Source organism: Platalea leucorodia, assembly GCF_965183815.1.
Source record: "Platalea leucorodia genome assembly, chromosome: 6".
Classification (NCBI taxonomy): Eukaryota; Metazoa; Chordata; class Aves; order Pelecaniformes; family Threskiornithidae; genus Platalea; species Platalea leucorodia.
In genome coordinates, this window is record NC_138828.1 from 72214448 (window position 1) to 72235755 (window position 21308).

General features: G+C 39.4%; 1 protein-coding gene across 6 annotated transcripts in view; it reads right to left on the bottom strand.

Annotated features, from left to right (window-relative positions):
- STX18 (syntaxin 18) overlaps window positions 1-20480 on the bottom strand; it is a 69435-nt gene extending 48955 nt beyond the window's left edge. For all 6 annotated transcript variants that reach the window (XR_014228530.1, XR_014228531.1, XR_014228532.1 and 3 more), the window contains exon 1: window positions 20296-20480. Coding sequence is in view for 3 of the 6 variants with exons in the window: in XM_082315400.1 (XP_082171526.1) it covers window positions 20296-20457 (162 nt within the window). In the remaining 3 variants the exon portion in view is untranslated. The remainder of the gene's footprint in view (window positions 1-20295) is intronic.
- Between the last annotated feature and the right edge of the window lie 828 nt (window positions 20481-21308).

The following is a 21308-nucleotide window of genomic DNA, read 5'->3' on the forward strand; positions in this document are numbered from 1 at the left end:
GTTTCATTTGGTCTCGCCAACCCGTACAGTGATTATATCAATGTTACCTCTGTGTCTTTTGCCATAACAACTAGATCACCCAGGTTTGGCTGCAATAGCTAAATGCTACTGCATTGCCGGGGGGGGTGGGTGGGATGGAAATAACGAAACAACCGGATAGAAAATACTTGTGTTTCAGCAGATATGAATACGTAGAAATAGGAGTATCTATTGTAAGATGGATACTGGCTTGTACACAATTTTCACTCAAGGTTAGAGTGAAATGCTACTGCAATTTGCCACACCAATGTTTTACAGCTCGTACATGAATTCTGTGAACAGTCTCTCGTGTCAAGGACAGATGTGATACTGTGTTTTCCAGTTTTTGTTTGGGTTACAAACACCTGATTTACAGATGTCATACCGCTGCTCCACTGTTCTGCTCTGCACTACAGATGAGTCAGTATTAGTGAAATATATTTCATCGGTATTTCAGTATTTTGCCCATGCACAGGCAGGATGTACTTAGGAAGCAAGAAAGGTAAACGTGAGGTACCTCTCTACGGGGGAGCTATCTCACTGTCAACTCTAAGATGAAAATTTTAAGGCTAGGAATCAGAATTAAAACATGAAATCTCAATACTGGGAAAAGAATTTACCATAAAGGAGACTGGTCAAGATTACGTGGTAAATGTCAAGCAGATATCTGACTGTATGAGTAGATGGAACAGGAATTGGTAAAGCTTACTGTGGCACAGAGGTGAAAAAATAAGAGCAACACTGAAAAGTGAAGGAAGGGAAGTGAAGAAGGAAGAGAGATTAGAAACCACAGCAGAAGAGCATGGTCTGAGGTAAAGAACAAAAAAAACCAAAACATTGTAAGACACATCCTGGCTAAAATGATAATTATATTTTCAGTGCAAATGTGAGACAGATACCAGACACAAGAACTACCATGTACTTGGGAAGAATGGGGCCCTTATTTAGGGTAATAAAACAAAAAAACCCACTTAATAGGGGGAAGAAACAAACCCCCCAAACCAATAACTCAATCTATTAGGATGTAAAATATTCTTGAAAGTGTTTGAAATAGCCTAAACAAAACACTGTATGATATAGATATAGATATAGATATGTGCGCTAGTAAAGAGAGGGTTAACATGACCTCATGTTTTTAATAGCATGTTTTACTCCTCGGCACAACAGCATTAGAACCAGAGCATCTCAAAATTATAATTTTTCCGCCACAGAAACACACAACAATTTCAAATGCCTGCAGTTCTAATATTATACCAATGGAAAAGCGTATTGCTGAATGCACTGTATAGCTGTGTAACTACACAGCAGCAGTGCAGATACCGAAAGCCACGATATCTAAACCAGTTTGAAGGTATTTTTTTCTTTTTTGTCCTGAATGTTCTTCAGTCCCCTTTATAATGATTCAAACACTGTTTCTGCAATAAGAAGCTCAAGTGTCTGTCTGACACGACTACAGGATCAATAAGCATGGAAGAGACAGACAAAAATGACTAATGATAGAAAAACGGAGAAGGAAAATAAAAAGCCGTGTCTAAATAGAAAGTTTTACTAATGTAACTTTGTTCGGTTATATTTAGCTGCACTGTATCAAATTAGCTGAACTGTGACTCTTTCTGAAGTTTAGGTAACCTGGCATAATTTTTCTTTTATTTAAACGGATTTGAAGAATTTGCACTTTAGAAAATAAAAAAGCATACCTTTAATGACTGCATGTATCTTTTTATTGTTTAATTAGTAGCCATTGTTAATACTAATTAACGATATGAATGGAGTCAAGAAAAGGAAAAAGTCCAAAAAGCAAGAGCTGGACAAGAGGAAGAGAAAAAGACAAAGGAAAAATAAATTATATAGATTACAGCTTCACGTGGACTGCCCTTTTCCTTTTAATTTCTTTGTCTTAGGAGACAAATTAGACTGCAACAAAAAGAATAAGCCTGCCTTCTGCTGCAGAAAGAAAGTAAAACAACTGACTAGGTATTTGTGGGCAACCAATTTATCCTTCCTGCAGCTAAAATATCCTTACCATTTAAATAAACAAGCAACTATTAATTCTGTAATATGTGCTAGTAGAAAATCAGGAAACAAATATGGTAACAAAAGGAATGAAATTGAGTGAATGGAAGAAGGAAATAGCAACAGTAAGAAACCAGTGACACTAAAATTGCAAGAGACAGATTTCAACAGAGAGCTATGATGAAATATGACACACAGAGCCAGAAATAAAAGCACGTATCAAAAAAGTAAGAGTTGGAAGTAACAGATGTGGGCAAAAGAAAGCTGCTACTCCTTTTAAATGAGTGAAACAGGAGAAAACGGGGTGACTCCTGAAGAGCTACTATTTTTTGCCAAAGTCAAGTCCAGGGACTATAATATAGTTAACATTCCCTTTAGATTTAAAAATGATCCTAGAAGGAAAATTAAATGCATTTACTTGAACAGAGGCAGTTAAAAGACATGTGCTCTCCACCCAGTTCGGACTGTGTGCTCCGAGGCAGAGGATGTACATGCAGTTGTAAGAGCTGACTTAAGTAATCTGGTTTGGAAACAGTCAACACACAAATATCCACTGAAGCACAAAGGACAAATACTTTCACTTTTAAAATTTCCCTTTCCATTAAACTGAAAACACAGTTGTTTTTTAAAAAATAACAGTACTGGCTGGTTTTCTCTTACATTACAAACATACAGTATATGCAATGCACATGGCAGAAAAATCTGTTAGGTGGCGTTAGTTGAATGCGACTTCCTAATCGAAACTCGCTATTTTCTTGCAACAGTCACAAAACAAACTTCTTTTGCTAATGAGCAAAGAGGTGGAACCATACCAACCACCCCTCACTAAGGACAAACAGAGAGTTGATAAGGTCATGAAAAATCTTGAGAAAGACTACAAAACAGTCATTTTCCCATTTTTACTGTAACACAATTGTTGTCTATTGTAGCAGGCATTACTCTCTTAACTATTACTGTTAGTAGCCTTAGCACTTGGGGTGAAAGGAGTGTCACTAGATCTTAGAATTCAAATTACCTAGATCAGATTAAACACGGTGCAAAATCTAGACTTCTCATTTCAGGTAGCCTACAGACTAAAGGCATTGCCTTAGTTTCTTCTCAGAACATACTCATTTCAGCTGCTGGTCTAAAATGCTTTAGTTTCTGAAGTGCTGTGCAACATTGAAGTGGAGCACAAGTAACAGATTCAGCATCCTGGATGTAGTAGCCTTTTTCTTACTCCTACGAAGCTATAAAACAATTTTATTACATAAATTAAAAAATTTAGCAATTTTTTATCAACCATTCTTTCAATTACAAAGCCTGGTGGTATGTTGAATGGCAGCACAAACTTCACCAGAATTTCCAGGCGAGTTGTTTATTTCTTACGGCCATTATGGTAAAGAAGAGAAAAAAAGTGGTATGGGGCTTATTGGAAGAACTCACTCTTAGAAAATAGGACCATATGCTATCTATGATAAACCTACTAATGCAAATATGATGGTACAACAGGTTATGACATTCGCCATTAGCAACAGCTGAAAGGTCGTCTTAGCTCCTGATGTGGAGTTAAGGCAGGGAGGAAACAACCAAGTTCTCAGTGCTTTTGTAAATAAGATTTTGATGAAGGACTGAAATTGAAGACTGGATTTCCTGACTTCTGAGTGCATGAGAGTCCTTCTTTTTTTAAAGGAAAAAACTAGACTGATGTTATATACCAAAACCTACTATGTTTCCTCATCATATACTGTTACAAATTTTGCTTTAAAATTACGATTATGAAAATAATTTGATACGTTTCCACATTACCTTTTCAGAACACTATCATTCATCCAGAAAACTACTATACACTACCAAAAAACTAGAAGACAAGTAATGGAGAACTTTTCCCATGCTTATAAAATACAGAGACAAAATACATTCAGAATAATCAATGCAATCTCTTGGGCCTCTCAGCTTTACAGTTACACAACATTTCATTAGATCAGTTTTTTCTCAAGTGTTACAAGGAAAACCAATTAAACATCAAAAGATTCCTGCTTGTCACATCAAATTTACTACTCACTGGAACAGTATGCCTTATTCGCTAAATACGTGTTGACTTGGAAGTCATCATGAACCACATTCTTAACTAATTACAGCGACTGCTACAAAATACTGATTACTATTAAGAATCAGTAAGTTAAACTAAGTGCACCAATTATCATAGTCTTCACTTGCCAAGAGACGCCAGTCCATCAAAAGCACACGGCACAATTAAAACTTAAAAAAAATATAGTGTTTATTCTGTCCTTAATCATTGCTCCTCCACTGCTACCCAAGAGATAGGAAATGTACTATTGTAACAACAGAAGTCTTGCACACTGCGGTCGGTTTCTGCAAACTACACACACCTTTATTACAAGGAACGCTTTTCAAGTGAAGGTTGCACAGAAACCATCGTATATGGAATGGGAACATCGTGTTGGCAACGCTATTATGTCAGACAGTGAATGCAGCACAGGATACTTCTCAACAAGACAGATTATGTTGTTTGTTTCGTTTGTGGGGTAATATCAAAAGATGCCTGGGCTTCAGCTTGGTGGTCAAAGGGATAACCTATACTAGCTGCTACAACTTGTAGCTGTGTTATGTATTCTTTAACACTGTCTTCATGGCTGAATGGATAGTCTGTTTGCTCTAACTGAAATAAATTAATAAAATATGTTTTCAGCACAGTTTCTAATCTGTGTCAACTACTGGCAGTGTTGCAGTCAGGCAGGTTTGGGGTTCACTTTTCTAAAAAAGCAAAAAACAACAAAGTTGTTTTTAATCTGAACATTAAATATACAGAAACAAGCACAAAGAATAAATTACATCATTTTGTTCAGATTCTTTCGTAACTTCATTGTGGCAATATTAAAGACTCAAAAGAGCTGGTTGACCCACTTTTGTTACATTTAAAATGATTTATCCAGTAAACCCTCAGGACCCAGTGTCATTTTATTAACTTCACTGGGATAAAAATGTAGCCATAAACACTAGGTCAAGAAGTAAAACCTTTCATGATCTAGCAACTAGGTAGCAAAATAAATCCTTTAAAAACTATCAAACGAAGCTAAAAATAAAATTAGATATAAATTCAAATTTTAGACTGTGGTCAATTGAGGTCTAGACAAAACCCTATGTTTGTTCACTGCCTAGTCTCCAGTCTGCTCCAAGTTTGAAAAGGTAATTGAACTCAGTCTATAATTACTGGATTAGATACAGATGGGCTCTGTACATTTCAGGGAGGAAAGAACTGTTTTGATTCATTTTATGATTGCCTGTAAGGTCAAACTTTTCAAAATGTACTTTCATCTGTTAAATGGTTTCTCAAAGTCCCAGGGGGACATCTTCAATAACTGATGTTTTAAGCAATTTGGGTCTATCAGATCCAGTCTTTGAATTTAATACGCTGTCCATTTTCTAGAATTATAAATGTGCATGTAGGTTAATTGCTACAACGCTTACATATTTTCAAAACTACACTTTCTTGAAAAATTGCAAGTTTTACCCAACAACTGTTACGCATAAATATTTGTAGAATTATTTTGGTTTAGGGTACAGAATGTCTTTGGAAATAGGAATAAATAACAGAAATTAGAAATGTCCTTACTTATACTTCCTTCCCATTTGTCAGAAGTTTCTGAGAATGCTCTCTTAGGACCCAATTCAACAATGTATGAATAGTCCCAAGGAATTCAGTTCACTTCTTACAAACCAAAAAAGTGAGGAACGTACCTTAATAAAAAAAATCCCAAAAAGCACTTGAGAAGACTTCTCTTTTAGCACTCCCTTATTTGAGCCTTTGTCCTCATTCTCACTCACAAGATAAAATGTGGAACAAACAACTAACATTAAACTTCCACTCCGCTAAGAATTTTTTGCAAAATTTGTTCTTCAACTAAATCAACCATAACTCTGCAGCCTGTTTCAGTACAACCAGGATTTCATCTTGCATCTTTAAATGTCTTGCTTAGTTGCAAGTTCAAATGCTCCACAAAGGACATCTAGCTCTGCTCTCAGTTAGGGACTCTCAGAGCCCCCGTAATAGCAATTTAAAGCAGAAAACACACCATGCAATCAGAAGGCAATATAATAGTTCGGTTCATAGTCTTAAAAGAGGTAGGAAACTTAATTCCAAACAACTTACTATTCAAGAGCTTCAGTTGATTTGCATTACAACAATCTTCTTGCTTATGAAATTCCAATAAGAAAATATTTTTTGTTACAACATACATTTGTGTTTAATCAACAACAACATCTCACTGGCAACAGCCTCGGTCAAACAAACAGTTATCTTTATAGCATCAGACACCTATAGAGTTGTTCTGCCAGGGATTTAGTATTAAAGCACTGGTAACAAGGACAATAGGAGATATGTTTATATCATCTCCCTCTGTCTCCAAGTGCGCTAATGGAAGAGGCTTAAGAGCATAGCAAGTTATCTCACGTAATGTCCATGATTAACATTTTGTTCATATTATTTCAAAGTCCTCTACACAAGGGACAAAACCTGAAGTCAGAACGAACCACCACAAAGCCCCAGCAGAAAGATGCGTCATAACAAGAAAGTTATTCGTATGCCTGCTTGGACAGAAGATCGTGCTGTCATCATCAGGCTGTGCAGAATTCCCGCGACAACTCACAAGTCTGACTGAAAGAAGAAACTTCCTCCGCTACATTTTAAGAACTGATTGATACAAATCAGTTTGTTCAAAACCGTTCAATCCATAAAACGCGTGCAAACAAACGATGTGTTTTTGTAATAGTAGCTCTTTTTTAAACGTAAAAGCATCAGTAACAACCACGTATAAACAAATAAAAAATGGTCTTTGAAGTAAACTTCTGTTTCTTATTAGTGTCAAAAACAAGCATGCAAATTTACTCAAACAAAATCCATGTAATATTTGCATTATCTTCCTTCCCATATCTCTAATGGATCCTTTTGAATCTATTTCTTTAAAACTGGAATAATATTCAGATTAGAATTTACATAGGGCGCATACGCTTAATTCAATAAAATAAGAATCTATCTTTATTAAAAAGCTATATAGAAAAGGCTTCTTTTCATTCATCACAAGCAAAAAAAAGTTTTCTTCAAAAAATGTACATGCCTCACTTTCCCTACAAAATAAAATTATAAGTATTTCAAGTGTATTGTGTGAACCCACAAACCACTCCTGAAACTACTGTAATTTTTCAGACAATAAATTGTGAAGCAATGGTAAAGTAATAGCCAGACCACAGCACCACGTATTCTCTATGCCATAACACAGAAGAAAACAAATATGATACAAGAAGTTGTACTAGGTCACATTTTAGACCAACTAATTAACTCTTCTATATTTTTTCCTTTTTTCTTCTTCACATTTTGATTATCTCAAAGATGTGTTTTCCTGTATGTGCTGTACACTCCTTTACATCACATTTAAAACCATAAGAAATAGTATCTGTGCTCTCATAAGTATTTCCCATCTATACTTCAATGGGTTCCACAGTGAGCTAAAAATCTTAGAAATTGGAAACAACATAATTAAGAGAAATAAAGTGTATTCTTACAATAACCTAGTCTCGCTCACATTGTGGTATATCATTTTGTCTTTACACAAATCTTTAAAAAACAAAGAAAGGCGATATCCAATTCACATACATGAAACTGATTCGGTACGAAGACTACAGAAATGTAGTATTATTTATCCAGTGAATACCTCACACTGGTTAATGCTCCCTTTATTCTTTAAAAAAAAAAAAAAAAAAAATCATTTAACTGTCCTTTTATATACTGAAAAAAAAAATCATAAAAAAGAGGTTACTTTGCCATAAGTAACTTCTGTAGTAAATAACTAGCTTAAGCACCCTGTTAAGTCTAATATGGCTATTTTATTTTAGGAATACTTTTAACACGTTGTTTCCTGTAAGTTCATTTATTATTAAAAATGAAGACAGAACATTCATACATTCGCACAGTCTAAGGTCAGACTGATCAGAGTCATAGGTCACTGGAGCAGTAGTCTGGGATTTGGGAAACCAGTATCCAATTCTTTGCTTTGGTACGAAGCAGTGTCCCATATGTAAAAAGGAATTCCTGAGCCACCCCTATGCATTAACTCCTGCATTACTTGTTGAGTAGCATATGTATTTTGCAATATATGCACTTGACTTAGAGATTTCAAGTGATGCAGAATCTACCAAATCAAGGGCCAGCTGAATCACACCACAGATAACGTGTGCTTTTTTCAGCATTGTATCTTATTTTTTGCTTTTTCATCAGATCCATGAACAGAGACTTCTTCCTTGTGATCATGTCCCCTAACAAAACAGGATGAGAAAATTTCTCACCACAAAGTAGATTTTTCAGACTTTAGATCTTTTTTGTACCTCTCTTCTGTAAAAAGCAAAACAAAACAACCTCCTACCACCACATTTCTGAAAAAGGTTGACACTAGAACTGGACACAACATTTTGTCATTTTAGTAGTGCAATACGCTTTTCCTTTAACTGATAATTCCCTCTATGTTTCACTAAACTTACATTTTTTAAAAACTTAAGTTTCTTTATTTTGGTATTGACTCCTATGTGCAGTATTGACTAGGAGCCAAAGAGACCAAATTATGCCCTACCATATCCACAACCAGAGTTGATGAATGCCCTACTTACACATGCAAAGGTAATACCATGCCCAAGAATCTTTGCTTACATGTAATAATTTTTCCATATAGTTGAATGACCCATGCCTCAATTTAACCTACACTGAGGAACGCTTTCCCTTGAATATCACAGCAGAAACTACAGTATGCATCACACTGTCCAGCTGGATTGACCAAAAGAAAATAATATATAACAAAGACAACTGAAGAAAGAATTTTAAATTAATCAAAAATTTGTAGCTGTCACTTGAAAACGGGTATGCAACAAGGTTCTGAAAGAAGAATATCCCAAGAACATGCACATCTGTTTAATATTACAAGCCAACTGTCAACATCCTAAGTGAAGTTTTAATTTAATATTTTTTCTTTCTTGATGTTTTACCTTTAGTCCATGCCTTGTGAGAGTATCAGCTTTCTATAAGAAACTGTTAAATATAAAGAAATGTTATTGTAGCATGTTTATAAAATCATAGTTCGAGAACTTTTTATTTTTCTAAAGCCTGACCACAACTTAATTATCTGCAGGACATTCCAAGCTCACAATTGCAAGCTCCAGTTCCCAAGCAATTTTAAACAATATCTACTGTACAGGACATACAGTATTGCAAATACCACAACATGCTAGTGTTTCCAAAAGTCAGCATTAGAGCCTTTAGACATGGGTTTTATTTTCAATAAATATTTGTTTCCCAACTAATCATTAAATGGTTTTCATCACCATTACATGTTTGTCTTTTACATGTCAGTTTGCTATCACCATTTAAATTTAATAAAAGTGAACTAGTTATAAAAAAAGACAGATATAACATGCTTATGTTATAAAGTGCCATAAGACTAAGCAGTATGTTCCTCTGCAGCTCACACAATGTTTTGCTGCTTTTCCAGGAAAGAGCAAGAGTAAAAGCAAGAAAAAAAAAACCCTGCTAAACTAGAGATAAGGAGGGGGGGAATGAAACCATTAGCTCAGCCAAAAACTCTTAAAGGAAAGCTGGAATTTCCTTAAGAAAGAGAAATCTCAAAAAGCCTGGGAATGTAAAATTGTTTCTATTTTGTAAGAACATCCAAACCACCTGAAAATAGGCAAGAAAAAAATCCCATAATGCAATTACATCTGTATTTTACACATGTCAGTCTGAAAAAGAGCAGATGATACAATGCTCCTAGAACAATTCGTAATTCCAAAAGCATGCTTTTCCTCCTCAAAATACCAATGCTCTGTAGAACACCTTGGTTTCAACACATTGCTGATGAACTCCCCTGTCTTCCTGCCCCTGTCATCAACTTTCCCCTTCTCTGGAGACTGTTTGATGACTCCGGGTGTTGTGCGCTCCCTGGCAGACTGCTGCCATGGAGCCAGTGCAGAGTCCCCACCGCGCTCATGGTGGGCTGCCATGCAACCCAGTTCTCAGCTCCTCTTTTACCTGCCAAGCCTCAGGTGTCTGTTTTGTTCCAGAAACCCCCAGAAGTCCTGCAGCAAGATTATTTCTCATCTTCTAAATGTAGTGGTATTTTACTTTCACCTGTATTAACATTTGAGGACTTACTTTTTTTCCCCCATTAAAAAAAAAAAAAAAATCATTGAATGACCATATTAAAATTCTAATTAGCTTAGAATAATACTCCATATTAGAGCTCTAATAAATTTGTGAGTCAAACCAAGACTCCTTCTCTTATTTTCAACCACAGACCAACATAACGTTTAAGAGCTTCTGGGTATCCTCACAGAACCTCCACTGACATTCACTTGAAACCCATTTCACAACTTGCTATCCAGCTGAGACTTGGAGAGACGGGAAACACCAGTCAGTTGTATCTTGTACTACAGAAACGAAATATACTCAATTTAGAATCAGTGAGATTACATCCACATTCAAAACCTTTTAAAAGTCAACCAAAAAAGGAAATATCTAGTGGGAAACGTCAAGCAATCTATTAATAGTGGAAAAGCAAAGATTGAAAGGAAGCTGGATTACAGTTAACTGCATGGGTTTTGTTTTGTTTGTTTGTTATTTCAAATGCTAGAAATACCTATGGAAATGGGATAGATTTAAATTTGAGCAGATGCAGTACATCCACTTTTCTATTTTTCTCACCACCCTCCATCAAAAGGGAATGCAGAGTCAGAATGAAAAGGTAAAAAAGGACAACAAACAGCTCAAGGCTGGTACCTGATCACTATAAATATGTCATTTTTTGGCAGACAGAAAGCTTTGACACACCACCCTGAAGTCAGGAAACTTATATTTTTCAAGAAAGTATCCATCATTTAAAATTCTATGCAATTATATCACACTGTAATATTTTCAACACTAAAGAACATTTTCCCAAAATTGCTGGAAATGATTCATACCTCCAAATTTCACCCTTTAATTGCTTTCACTGCTGAAGCTATTGTACCAGGTTTTAGTACTTGCCAGTCTGAAAAATATTTTCAAGCATAGTGTCTGAAGTTTCAAAGACAGAGCATACAATTACATAATCTTTCACTGAAAAATTATATCCTTTTGTCTATGGCGAAACACACAAAAACTTAATCCACTCATTACCAAAAATCACAAGGAATCAGCTCACCATTACAGCAATAACTAGTCCTGATGACCAAAACCAGCCCCAATTAGCAAACACACAAGCATCAGCACTACTCGTTGAAAGCAATGATTTGTAACCAATTTTTGTGAGAAGTTGCAAAAATCTTTATGCTTTGAAACAGCTGTTCCCCAAGATTAAGAGGGTTTCAATGTGGGGTTTTTTTTACTGATCACACGTGTGAAGCATAGCTAGCATCCTAAATTACAGTATCTCCCCATTTTATTAATATTTCAATACACTTCAGGGTTCAAAGCAAATAATGTGTGATAACTGAGAAATTCTGTTCACCAATTGTCACAGAGATGAAAACTCTTTAGTCTAAGTCTAGATTTAGCAGAAGCTAACCAAAGTAGTACTTTTCAAATGCCCAAGGCATAAGGAAAACTCCTCTCTACCTAACTTAACAAGCATTTCTGCACACAGAAAATGGGAACTGCAGGATGCTGGAAGAGTCACGGGTAAGTTCTTCACTGGGCTACCACCACCCAAAATTTGTTCTATTTTTAAAAAAGAGGGTGAGGAAGGGAATCAGAATCTTAAGAGTTACTAACTTCCAGAGAAATTAGCTTTATTTTGGCCCACTGCTAATACCTGGAAAAATAAATCCCAAGTTAAATCTCTAATGAATCACACTGATATTCTTTTGGGTCTGCTTATTTTTAAGTTCATTTCTGTCCCAAACAAGAGATTATAGTTTAAAAAATATCAATACAGAGCCCAAAGCTTCTAGCAATGACAATGTATCAAAGTACTCAAAATAATGAGCTGTTCTTGCTCCAAAATCTTTGATTAAAAAAAACTCAGAGAAACAGTAAATAGCATAACTGCATCAATTAAATTCACTAACCTGTAAGTATTAAGTTTAATTCTCGCTCTTCCTTCTTTCATTTCCCTTCCTTTCTTGCCTATTTAGATGTATTCTATCATAACCTCCATATCATCTCCCAGTATTCATTCTTTTCCCTTTTTTTTTTAATCCGTATTTCTACCTCTTATGTTAGACTGTCTCTTCCCCAACCTATGTCATTCTATTTTCTTCCAGCTAAGCTTGCTCACTTTCTGTTGTCTTTCTCTTCTGTTGTATCTCTCCAGCTTTTCAGATGCCACAGGACCCACCACCCTGCCCCTAGCCTGCCTTTCTCTTTCTTCAGATGTCATGCTAACGTAACCTATGTTTGAGAAAAGAAGGAGGCTACATATGATAAACCTCAGCTTTCTTCCACTTCCGTATGCACTACAAACTTCTATAAATTTTACCCTTATTTATGGCAAGATGACAAATCAAGAACTCACAGAAGGTGTCAGTTTAACGGACAACCATAGCTGGGAAAGAGTCCGTAGTGACCAGCTATATGATACAACAACTCCTCTGACAACTGTAAGTCAGGAAAGAACCTCCCACAACCAACCTGGCCCTGGAAGGAGGTGAGGTGAGGACGAAAACAGCATCCTCAAAATGGGAACTGCAGCCTTAGATACTTTTGGACTCCTCAGCACCACATGAGGTCCAGTTAGTCAAAACAAAACTAATAGGCGACTAAGGAAAGTTGTCTCCTAAGCCAACTTTCAATCCTGCTGTTCAGTTATATTCAGAAAATAATTCCCATGGAGTTAAGAATGTACTTAAAAACAAACAAACAAAGCAGGGGAGGACAACGACAGACATTTGCACAGACATTTCCCAAAATATAGCAGTTCATAACTCTTCCCCCAAGGCCAACCTATACCCTCACCACTGTTACTGATGCGAGTTTTGCTAAAACCAGAAGCATCACATGGGGAACATTAGTGATTTGGCATTTAATCCCATTGCATTAAACAAGGTCAGCATTTCATTCCTCTCCAAAAATCTTTAAAAAAAATATTTTTCCTCTGCTATTTCCTTAACCAGCTTTTTATGTGTTTCTCCTCTACTAATTAAAATTATCAACTTCTTTCCCTTCCATCTCTCAGGCTAAATTTCTTTTCTAACAAGGAAATGAGAGGTAAAAACAATAAATGCTCATAATAAAAGGCTAACATTAACCATAATTTGCAGAGGTGAAGAGATAAATCTAAAATATTAGAAATCAGTTCACTGCAACTCTCCATTTGAAAAAGTGTAATTTAGAATCTTATTTTCTGCCTAGAAAATGAGGGAGGGAAACCCATGTGGATGTAAATGAGTACAAAATGCAGCGCCATCAGTGAACTACGAGGAAAAAAGTGACTGTTCGTAACTGTACATGGGAGAAGTCAGGATTAATTCTAATGACCTCAGCTATGGGCCCAATTTATTAGAACTTACCTCTCATTAAAAGTTAAGAAGTAAACTGAAATATCACTTGCTGTCCAAAATTTGGCACAGTCATTAATTTCTAATAAAGACTATAATTGGCTATACCATAAGCAGTATATATTTCCCTTGCATCCAAATATTCTTTCATGGGAGTTATTCTTATGCAATCATTACAGTCATAATGATTGTATAAACTAACCTTAGTAAATCTGGTTAGAATTTTTTAGTTCGAGTATAAAACAAAAAACAAAACAAAACAAAAAGCACACCATTTTAACCATTTTCCTCATAGCACTGGTTAGTATCAGCTATTCAATTACAACAGAAGTAGTTCACTACGTGACCATGCAGTCTTTGATGCTCTGCCTGTGTTCTGCCACGGACTTCAATGGTACAATTCTCGAATGTGGAAGTTTTCAGGATTAAGCCCCATTCAGATCTATTCTAGATCTGGCAAATACATGTCCCATCGTATAAAAAGTTAACATAGCAAGCTGGTTATTTCATTATTTTGGATATTTCTTGGTCTTTTAAAAAGCTTAGATGTAATTTGACATGTTCTGCAGGCACCAACCTGAACTTGACTCAGAACCAGCAGCATAATAATTATTGTCATATTCCAACAAAACATCTAATACTTGGCATTTTTATTTTCATATACCTTTTACTTTTAGAACAGGGATGGTGTTACTCCCTGCATCAGCAGACTGGTACCTGCCTACCACCAAAGCTACTATATATCTGAAAGTAGGCAGTGGAAAAGCCTGTGGACCTCCTAATCTGCAAGCTAACTCTTTTTTCTTATGATACTCAAGTGGTATTAAGCACAAGGAATCCTTTGTTTGAAATCTAGATCTAATAATCTCCTAATGTTTTTCAAACTTTTTTTTTATTTGTAAACCCCTAGAAATTTTCCACTGAGAGTGCAGACTTGTCTTTCTCTGCTAGCGCCATGTACTGGCTACTGATTATATACTGTATTTTATTCTTGGTACCTCTTCAAACAATCGCAAATAGTCTGAAAGGGATCAGAAAGTATATATGTTTAAAAACACTCACTTTTAATTGTCCTATGCCAATAATTATGTCGTGCAATTCAAGGCGGTCCTATATGGTCAATCTGGGGGACCAGCTACTGGTTTGGGCATGCCCCATGCTTTTTTAGGCTTTATTAATGCAGTGACAGTGGCAAACATTAAGCCATTGTAAACACCACATATAAACACCCCTACTCCTTTTTTCTCCTACAAGAATGCTCTGAATATCAAAGTGCGTTAAGATGCATAGGAAGATCCCATGTTTGGGACCAAGGACAAAACATCAGCTTTCCATCTTTTCTAATAGCAATGCTATTTTGAATTATCCCATGGGCTGCATCCAAACAATAAGATATGTTGGGCTTACACAAGTATGCATGAAAAAGCTGTTTCACTCAGAGTATATATAATTAAGAAAAAGCCCAAAACAAATCTAAACAAAAAAAGCCACCCCTAACCTGTGCGCAGCCAAAGCAGTATACTATGAAAGTCAGGGGGCCTTGTAATTGAAAGGTTTGCTCAAAATTTATATTCAATGTCATTTGCTCTGGCTTTCACAAGAACTAGTTTTGGAGGCAAGTTTTATGTGGGGATTTTTTCCCCCTCATTACACATTTGTACAGAGCAGCCGAACATATTCTTGATGTGAATAGTGGCCTCTCATACCAGTTTTTTTGAAGAATCAGTTAATCATCCTACAGAATCCATACGCAGAAGTTATATGAAAAACAGATGTTGTAGCCTCATGAATCTGGCATCCTTATGTGTTCAACAACTTCAAACACAGACATTTGATCATTCTGAAATTTTGCATTTAAAGACTTAGAAATATTTAACATTTCAAATTTTCCATTCTCAAGGATATGTTTTCAGATATGTCTGGTATTGCCTTTGAAGAATTCATGCTCCAGCACTTCATTTTTTAGCTTTTTGAAAAACCTTAAAGAGGAAGAGAATCTCCCTAGCAAAACACAAAATTTTATTCATGGCTGTAATCAAGCCCACCATGAAATTCTGCTTCACCATTACTATATCTTTATTTCTGTTAATAGGCTGTATCAGCCCTGATACCATTTCTCCAACACATACTGAACAGTCAGCAATGATAAAAAGTTCTCATTCCTTCAATAGTTCCAAATAACTAAAAAAAAAGCATACTTGACTGATGATTATTCCCAATAGCTCATACTTGCCATAAACAAAAGTAACACGAAAAGCCTAAATAGTGAGATTTCTTAAGACTGTCCTGAGACAGAAGTTCAAGTGCCAAACACTTTCCAAAACTGACAATCTTTTAAAGCATCCAAAACTGCAGGTTTAAGACCACGGTAAAGCCGTGAACAAGTATCACATAAACTGGGCCTACGCTATATCTGAACTGCTTATGTTTGTCCCTGAGCATTTACTTCAAGCCCAGTTTTTTTTATTTAAATATTTCTGCTCTAGTCCTTAAAGTTCTTCAATCACCTAGCACATTAACTCAGCCTAATCTCAAAAATGATACCATACCAAGGAACTACATAAGCCTGTAAAAGGATGATGAAACGCAAACTTTAATATCCCTGCATACTACGTTTTAAATAGCCGTGTCACTGGAAAAGTCTAAGGACAAAAAAAAAAAAAAAAATTGCTGCTTTTGTTTTAGTTGACCAAAAAGCACAAACATATATATAATGAATTCTAACAGTCTTTTATAAATTGCAAGCAATGGAAAGTCTGTCACTGTTATTGTAGCTTTCTCATAGGGAATCCCTCAACAATCATTTCGTACCTGGTCCTTGCCAATATGTAACTGGTGAACAGGTGGAGAGATGCCAAAAACATTCACCATATGCACGGCATTAGTCATCTTTCATTACATGTCAAACAATCCAATGGTTGTACAATGCAGCTGACAGACCAAAAAAACCAAACCAAATAAACAGTGATGGGTGAATGCCGGGGCAAAGAAAATCCTTTCAAAAGTTCATGGCCATAACAGTCATCTTTTATTTAGAAGAGCATCCACAGGCAAATGGATCAGTTTTGTCACAGTTTAACAATATCACCAGCGACAGCAGTCTCTGCAACTAACATTACACTGGCTTTAGATAACCTCGTAACATCCTTGTGTTACCAACTTAGTCTCAAATACAAAAAACCTCCATCAGCTCCCCACAGACAGCAGCAATACAGCATATCTGAGCATAAACCAGTCAGCTTTCAAAAAATACACATTAATACAGAATGTTGAAGTATTTTTTGTGACTAAGGCAAAATACCAAGAGCACACAAAATATATCTTCTCATCTCTAAACCGGTTTCCCCACGCAATACTTATTCAAGTCAAAGCTTTTATATTCCACATTCTCTGTACCTACTTCAATCCACCTAAAAATCACATTAAGTTTGAGAATGTAGAACAGGACTTTATAACTGTATCTCCCAGGTGCGATGACACTTTACCATAAATACAGAAGCCCGCTGTGCAGACACAGAGCTTGCTTAGGAAAGAAAAATGAAATTCAACAGAAAATAAGGAACTATTACAACTTCACCAGCTTCTTCTCCAAATACTAAGCACCTTCAATCTTCCTTCTTAAAAACCACTTAGAATCTGTCTATGAAGAAGACAAAAAACAACAACAACAACAAAAAAACCCAAAACAAAACCAAATCAGAACATTTCCACAGTCCTCAGATCCTACAGCAAAACTCATAGTCCTTTGGGGGCAAAAGGAGGAAGAAAATACACTATGTATGACAGAGAGAGTTATGTCGCTTAATATAGTTCAGCCAAGTGCTCAAACACATTAATGATGCGATACAAAACCCCCACGGGATGGGCTAGAAAGGAGAACTCTGATCCTACAGCTATGCAGCCGCCCCAGGCACAGCTGAGCATCCTCCCAGCCCTGCACTCCAGCTGTGCTGCCACACGTTTGGACCAGGGCTGGCTGCTGCTGCCGCAGCACAAGTGGAGTCAGTACGGCTCTACCTGCAAGAAGTGAGGCAAACCCACCCAGAACGTAACAGTGAAAGCAGCAGGTCTGTGTCTAGAGTCTGCATAAATATTTCAACATTTCCATATTTGCATGTCAAACGGAGATCTTCAAGTCAGAATTTTGGGCTTGTCTATTTTGGAGAAAAGGAAGCTGAGGGGTGACCTCATTGCTCTCTACAGCTTCCTGAAGAGGGGAAGTGGAGAGGGAGGTGCTGATCTCTTCTCCCTGGTATCCAGCGACAGAACACGTGGGAATGGTTCAAAGCTGCGCGAAGGGAGCTTTAGACTGGACATTAGGAAGCATTTCTTTACCGAGAGGGTGATCAAGCACTGGAACAGGCTTCCTAGAGAGGTGGTCGATGCCCCAAGCCTGTCAGTGTTTAAGAGGCATTTGGACAATGCCCTTAACAACACGCTTTAACTTTTGGTCAGCCCTGAATTGGTCAGGCAGTTGGACTCGATGGTCGTTGTAGGTCCCTTCCAGCTGAAACTATTCTATTCTGCAACCAAGTAAGGCATAAAGATAAGTGGTGACTAAGTGTAGGTTATTCAGGGTCTCCACTGTTATCCTATATGGATTCTGACCAGTATCGTTCATGACAATTTTTAAAGACAACACTAGTTGTCTTGACAGGAAATAGTAGATGTAAATAGAGGGAAGCAAAGGACTAAGGCAGGAAGAAAAGGACAAAGCTATAGCATGCCATTACTGCACAGGACTACAGTTGGGCAATGAGAAGATGAAGGTGAGGCTAGGCTTGAGTACGAACAGAACTTAAGAAGGAAAACCAAAACTGGGAGGAAGCAAAAGCAAGGGAGCGGTGGTGGTAGAAAGGGAAGAGAGAGAAAAGACTAGGCTCACAGCCACTTCTTCCTCCCTCCTAGTCTGAGGCTATAAATTATTTGGAATACAGACACTGAAACTGAGAAGGAGGAACCAAAATGCAGACAGAGACAGTACTGGAGGCAATGGGGCAGAAAGTAAAAAGCTTCTGAGGGAATGAACAGAAGTCTGTGGCTGTAAGAGTATCTAGAATGGAACCTAAAAGCCTCAGATTTCCTCTTGCTTCCTCTGCTACCGCAAATAACCGTGAAACACTTTGGCAAAGTGTTCAAACACTGCTTAGTGGTAAACCCTTAGAGGGTAACAACCTGCCCTCAGCATTAGCCCAAGTGCTAGAGTTCTAAAATGGCAGATTTCAAGTTGCAGCCGTGTCAATGACGCAGATAAATGTCAACATGATGCCCTGTGATAAAATTTCAATCCGTTTTAGAATTCTAGGAATCTACGCACACACAAACCATGTTAAAAATTAAAAAGGCTGCCCTGTTCTGGGGTAAGACTGAAGGAGCCTGTTTTCTCTAACGCTGCAGAATGTGGAATATCTTTAGTTAAAACCAGGAGATGCAGTGGGGGGAAAAAAGATAGATCTCATGGACAAGGATCTTGAATATAGTTTTATGGACTGGTCTGATCACTGCAGATAGATTCCTACCGTAGCACTCACCATTGACAAGTCACTGAAATCAACTTTTTGTAACTGTTAATAATTATATGTTCATTTAACAGGTACCCAACTTGACACACTCTGCTTAGGCCTCAAAGCAATCGCTGAGCTACTGAACAGCAAACATCAAGTGTTATAAAACACATCAATTTTTAAGTACTCTCTCTCAGAATTGGGAAAAGTACAATGAGCACAGAAATGTGACATTAATATCTGTGCTTGAAAACTAAACTATTCTTAAGTTAGAAAATGACAAAACAAGGTTACTTGTGCATTCTTTGTTTAGTCCTAAACTTGCATATGTGTTCTGTAAGCCTGTCCCCTCAGAGAGTGTAGAGCAGTTTTTTTCTTTTAGTTTTTCAAAATATGGTCCAGTGCCTTATTAAACATGTGTTATTCAAACCCTGCTTTGGTATCAGACTTTTTTCTCTGCCTTTTACTCAGTATGAAGGAAAACAATCTGCAACAAGTTTGTTTTTATAGCACGACTGTAGACTGAGGACTACTATTAACGCCGGTCAGCCTTGAGCTCTGTAAATCCTGAGCTTCTCTGTGCTTGCCTTTTCAAGTCTTAAATTGTTCTGATTACCTTTTTACATGTAATTTGTATAGAATCAGCACTTTACAGCCATACTGTGTCACAGAAAAAAAATACTGAAGACAGCATATACGGTGCAACATTACGAACGCTTATGCTCGTATTTGTTACGGAAGCGATCTCCTACGTGGCAACTGGCATGAGGAAACACCCGTGTAGCGGCCCGGCCCGAAGGAAAGCGGGGTTGCAGGAGGCGAAGCGCCAGCCCTGGCAGGAGGGGAGGCAGCCAGCAGAGCCCCCCGGGACGGCCCCGAGGGCCCCCGCCGCGCAGCGGGCCCCCGCCGGGGGAAGGCGGGCGACAGGCGGCCTCGGAGCCTTCCCCCGCCGCCACATCGGCCGCCGGGCTCCCGGCTCTCACGCTGCGCTCCCGCCCTCCCAGCCCACCGCCGTGTGGGAAAGAGCTGCCCCGGGGTTGTCTGCGGGCGACTCCGGGGCCCTGCTCGCTCGCCCCGGGCCCCCGGGGAGAGCCGGACGCGGCGGCCCGCTCCGAGGCGGGGGTGAGGGGGGCGGGCTGCCCGCGGCGGCGCCCAGGCGGAGCCGCTGACGGGGCGCCGTCAAGCGCGGGGGCCCGGCTGCCGCTCGTCCTCCCCCCGGGGCCCGGGCGCCCGCCGCCGCACTCACCACCTCCCGGGCGCGGCTGGTGAAGTCGCCCTTGGAGCGGGCGGCGCTCCGCTTGAGCAGCTCGTCCCTGGCGCTGTCCCCCGCCGCCACCCCCAGCGCCTTGTTGCGGGTCTTCACCGTCTTGACGCTGGCCTTGAAGAGCAGGGTGATGTCCACCGCCATGGCGGCCCGCCCCCCCCGCCGCCGGCAGGTGCCGGTGCCGCCGCGCACTCTTCCCCGCGCAACGCGGCCCCGCGCCGCGCGTTCCGCCCTGCGTGGGGGCGTGGGAGGGCGGCAGGCAGGCCTCGGCCCCGCGCTCCCGGTCTAATCCATCGCCGCCGTCCGGCGGCGGGGCCGAGCTCCTCGTCAGCCCCCGCGGAGCCCGCCTGGGCTGCGGCGGGGAGTGCGACGCCGGGCCGGCTCTGCCGCGGGCGGCCGGAGCTCGGGTTCGGGAGAGGCGTTTGCCTCCCGCCTTCACGGCTCGGCTCGGCTCGGCTCGGCTCGGCTCGGCTCGGCTGATCCCAGCGGCCACCCGCGCCCGCACCGGGGCGGGAGCGCTGGGGCAGGGCTGTACGCGGGTCCCCGGCACCGGGCTGCTGCCTCCTCCTACCAAACAGCAACTTTGTGGAATAAAAGTTGTGTTGCAGCAAGACGTTGACGCCTGGACCACCCCGCAGGTGTAGCCAGGTGGTGCTGTTACACGCGGTCTCCCACGTTTTTAGCTTGGCAACTTATTCATGGCAAGACAGGATAACTAGAGTTGATTAATAGACGTTAGCAGATCTGCAGTGGGATCTGGGGTTCGCACTGGTGTCGCATTCCCCTAGGAAACGGTCCCACGTTATGTCCCCTGGTTACTTATCCCTGAGCTGTGTAGGTGGAGCAACCTCGTTCCACCTGGGACCTGCAGCAGCGATGTCCTCTCCAGCAGGACGCTGACCTCCGAGGTCCCCCGGCCTGCTGCCCGCCAGCGCTGGGGCGGCATCACGCTGGTACCTGGAAGCGTTACCACGGTCAGTTCCAGCACAGCACTG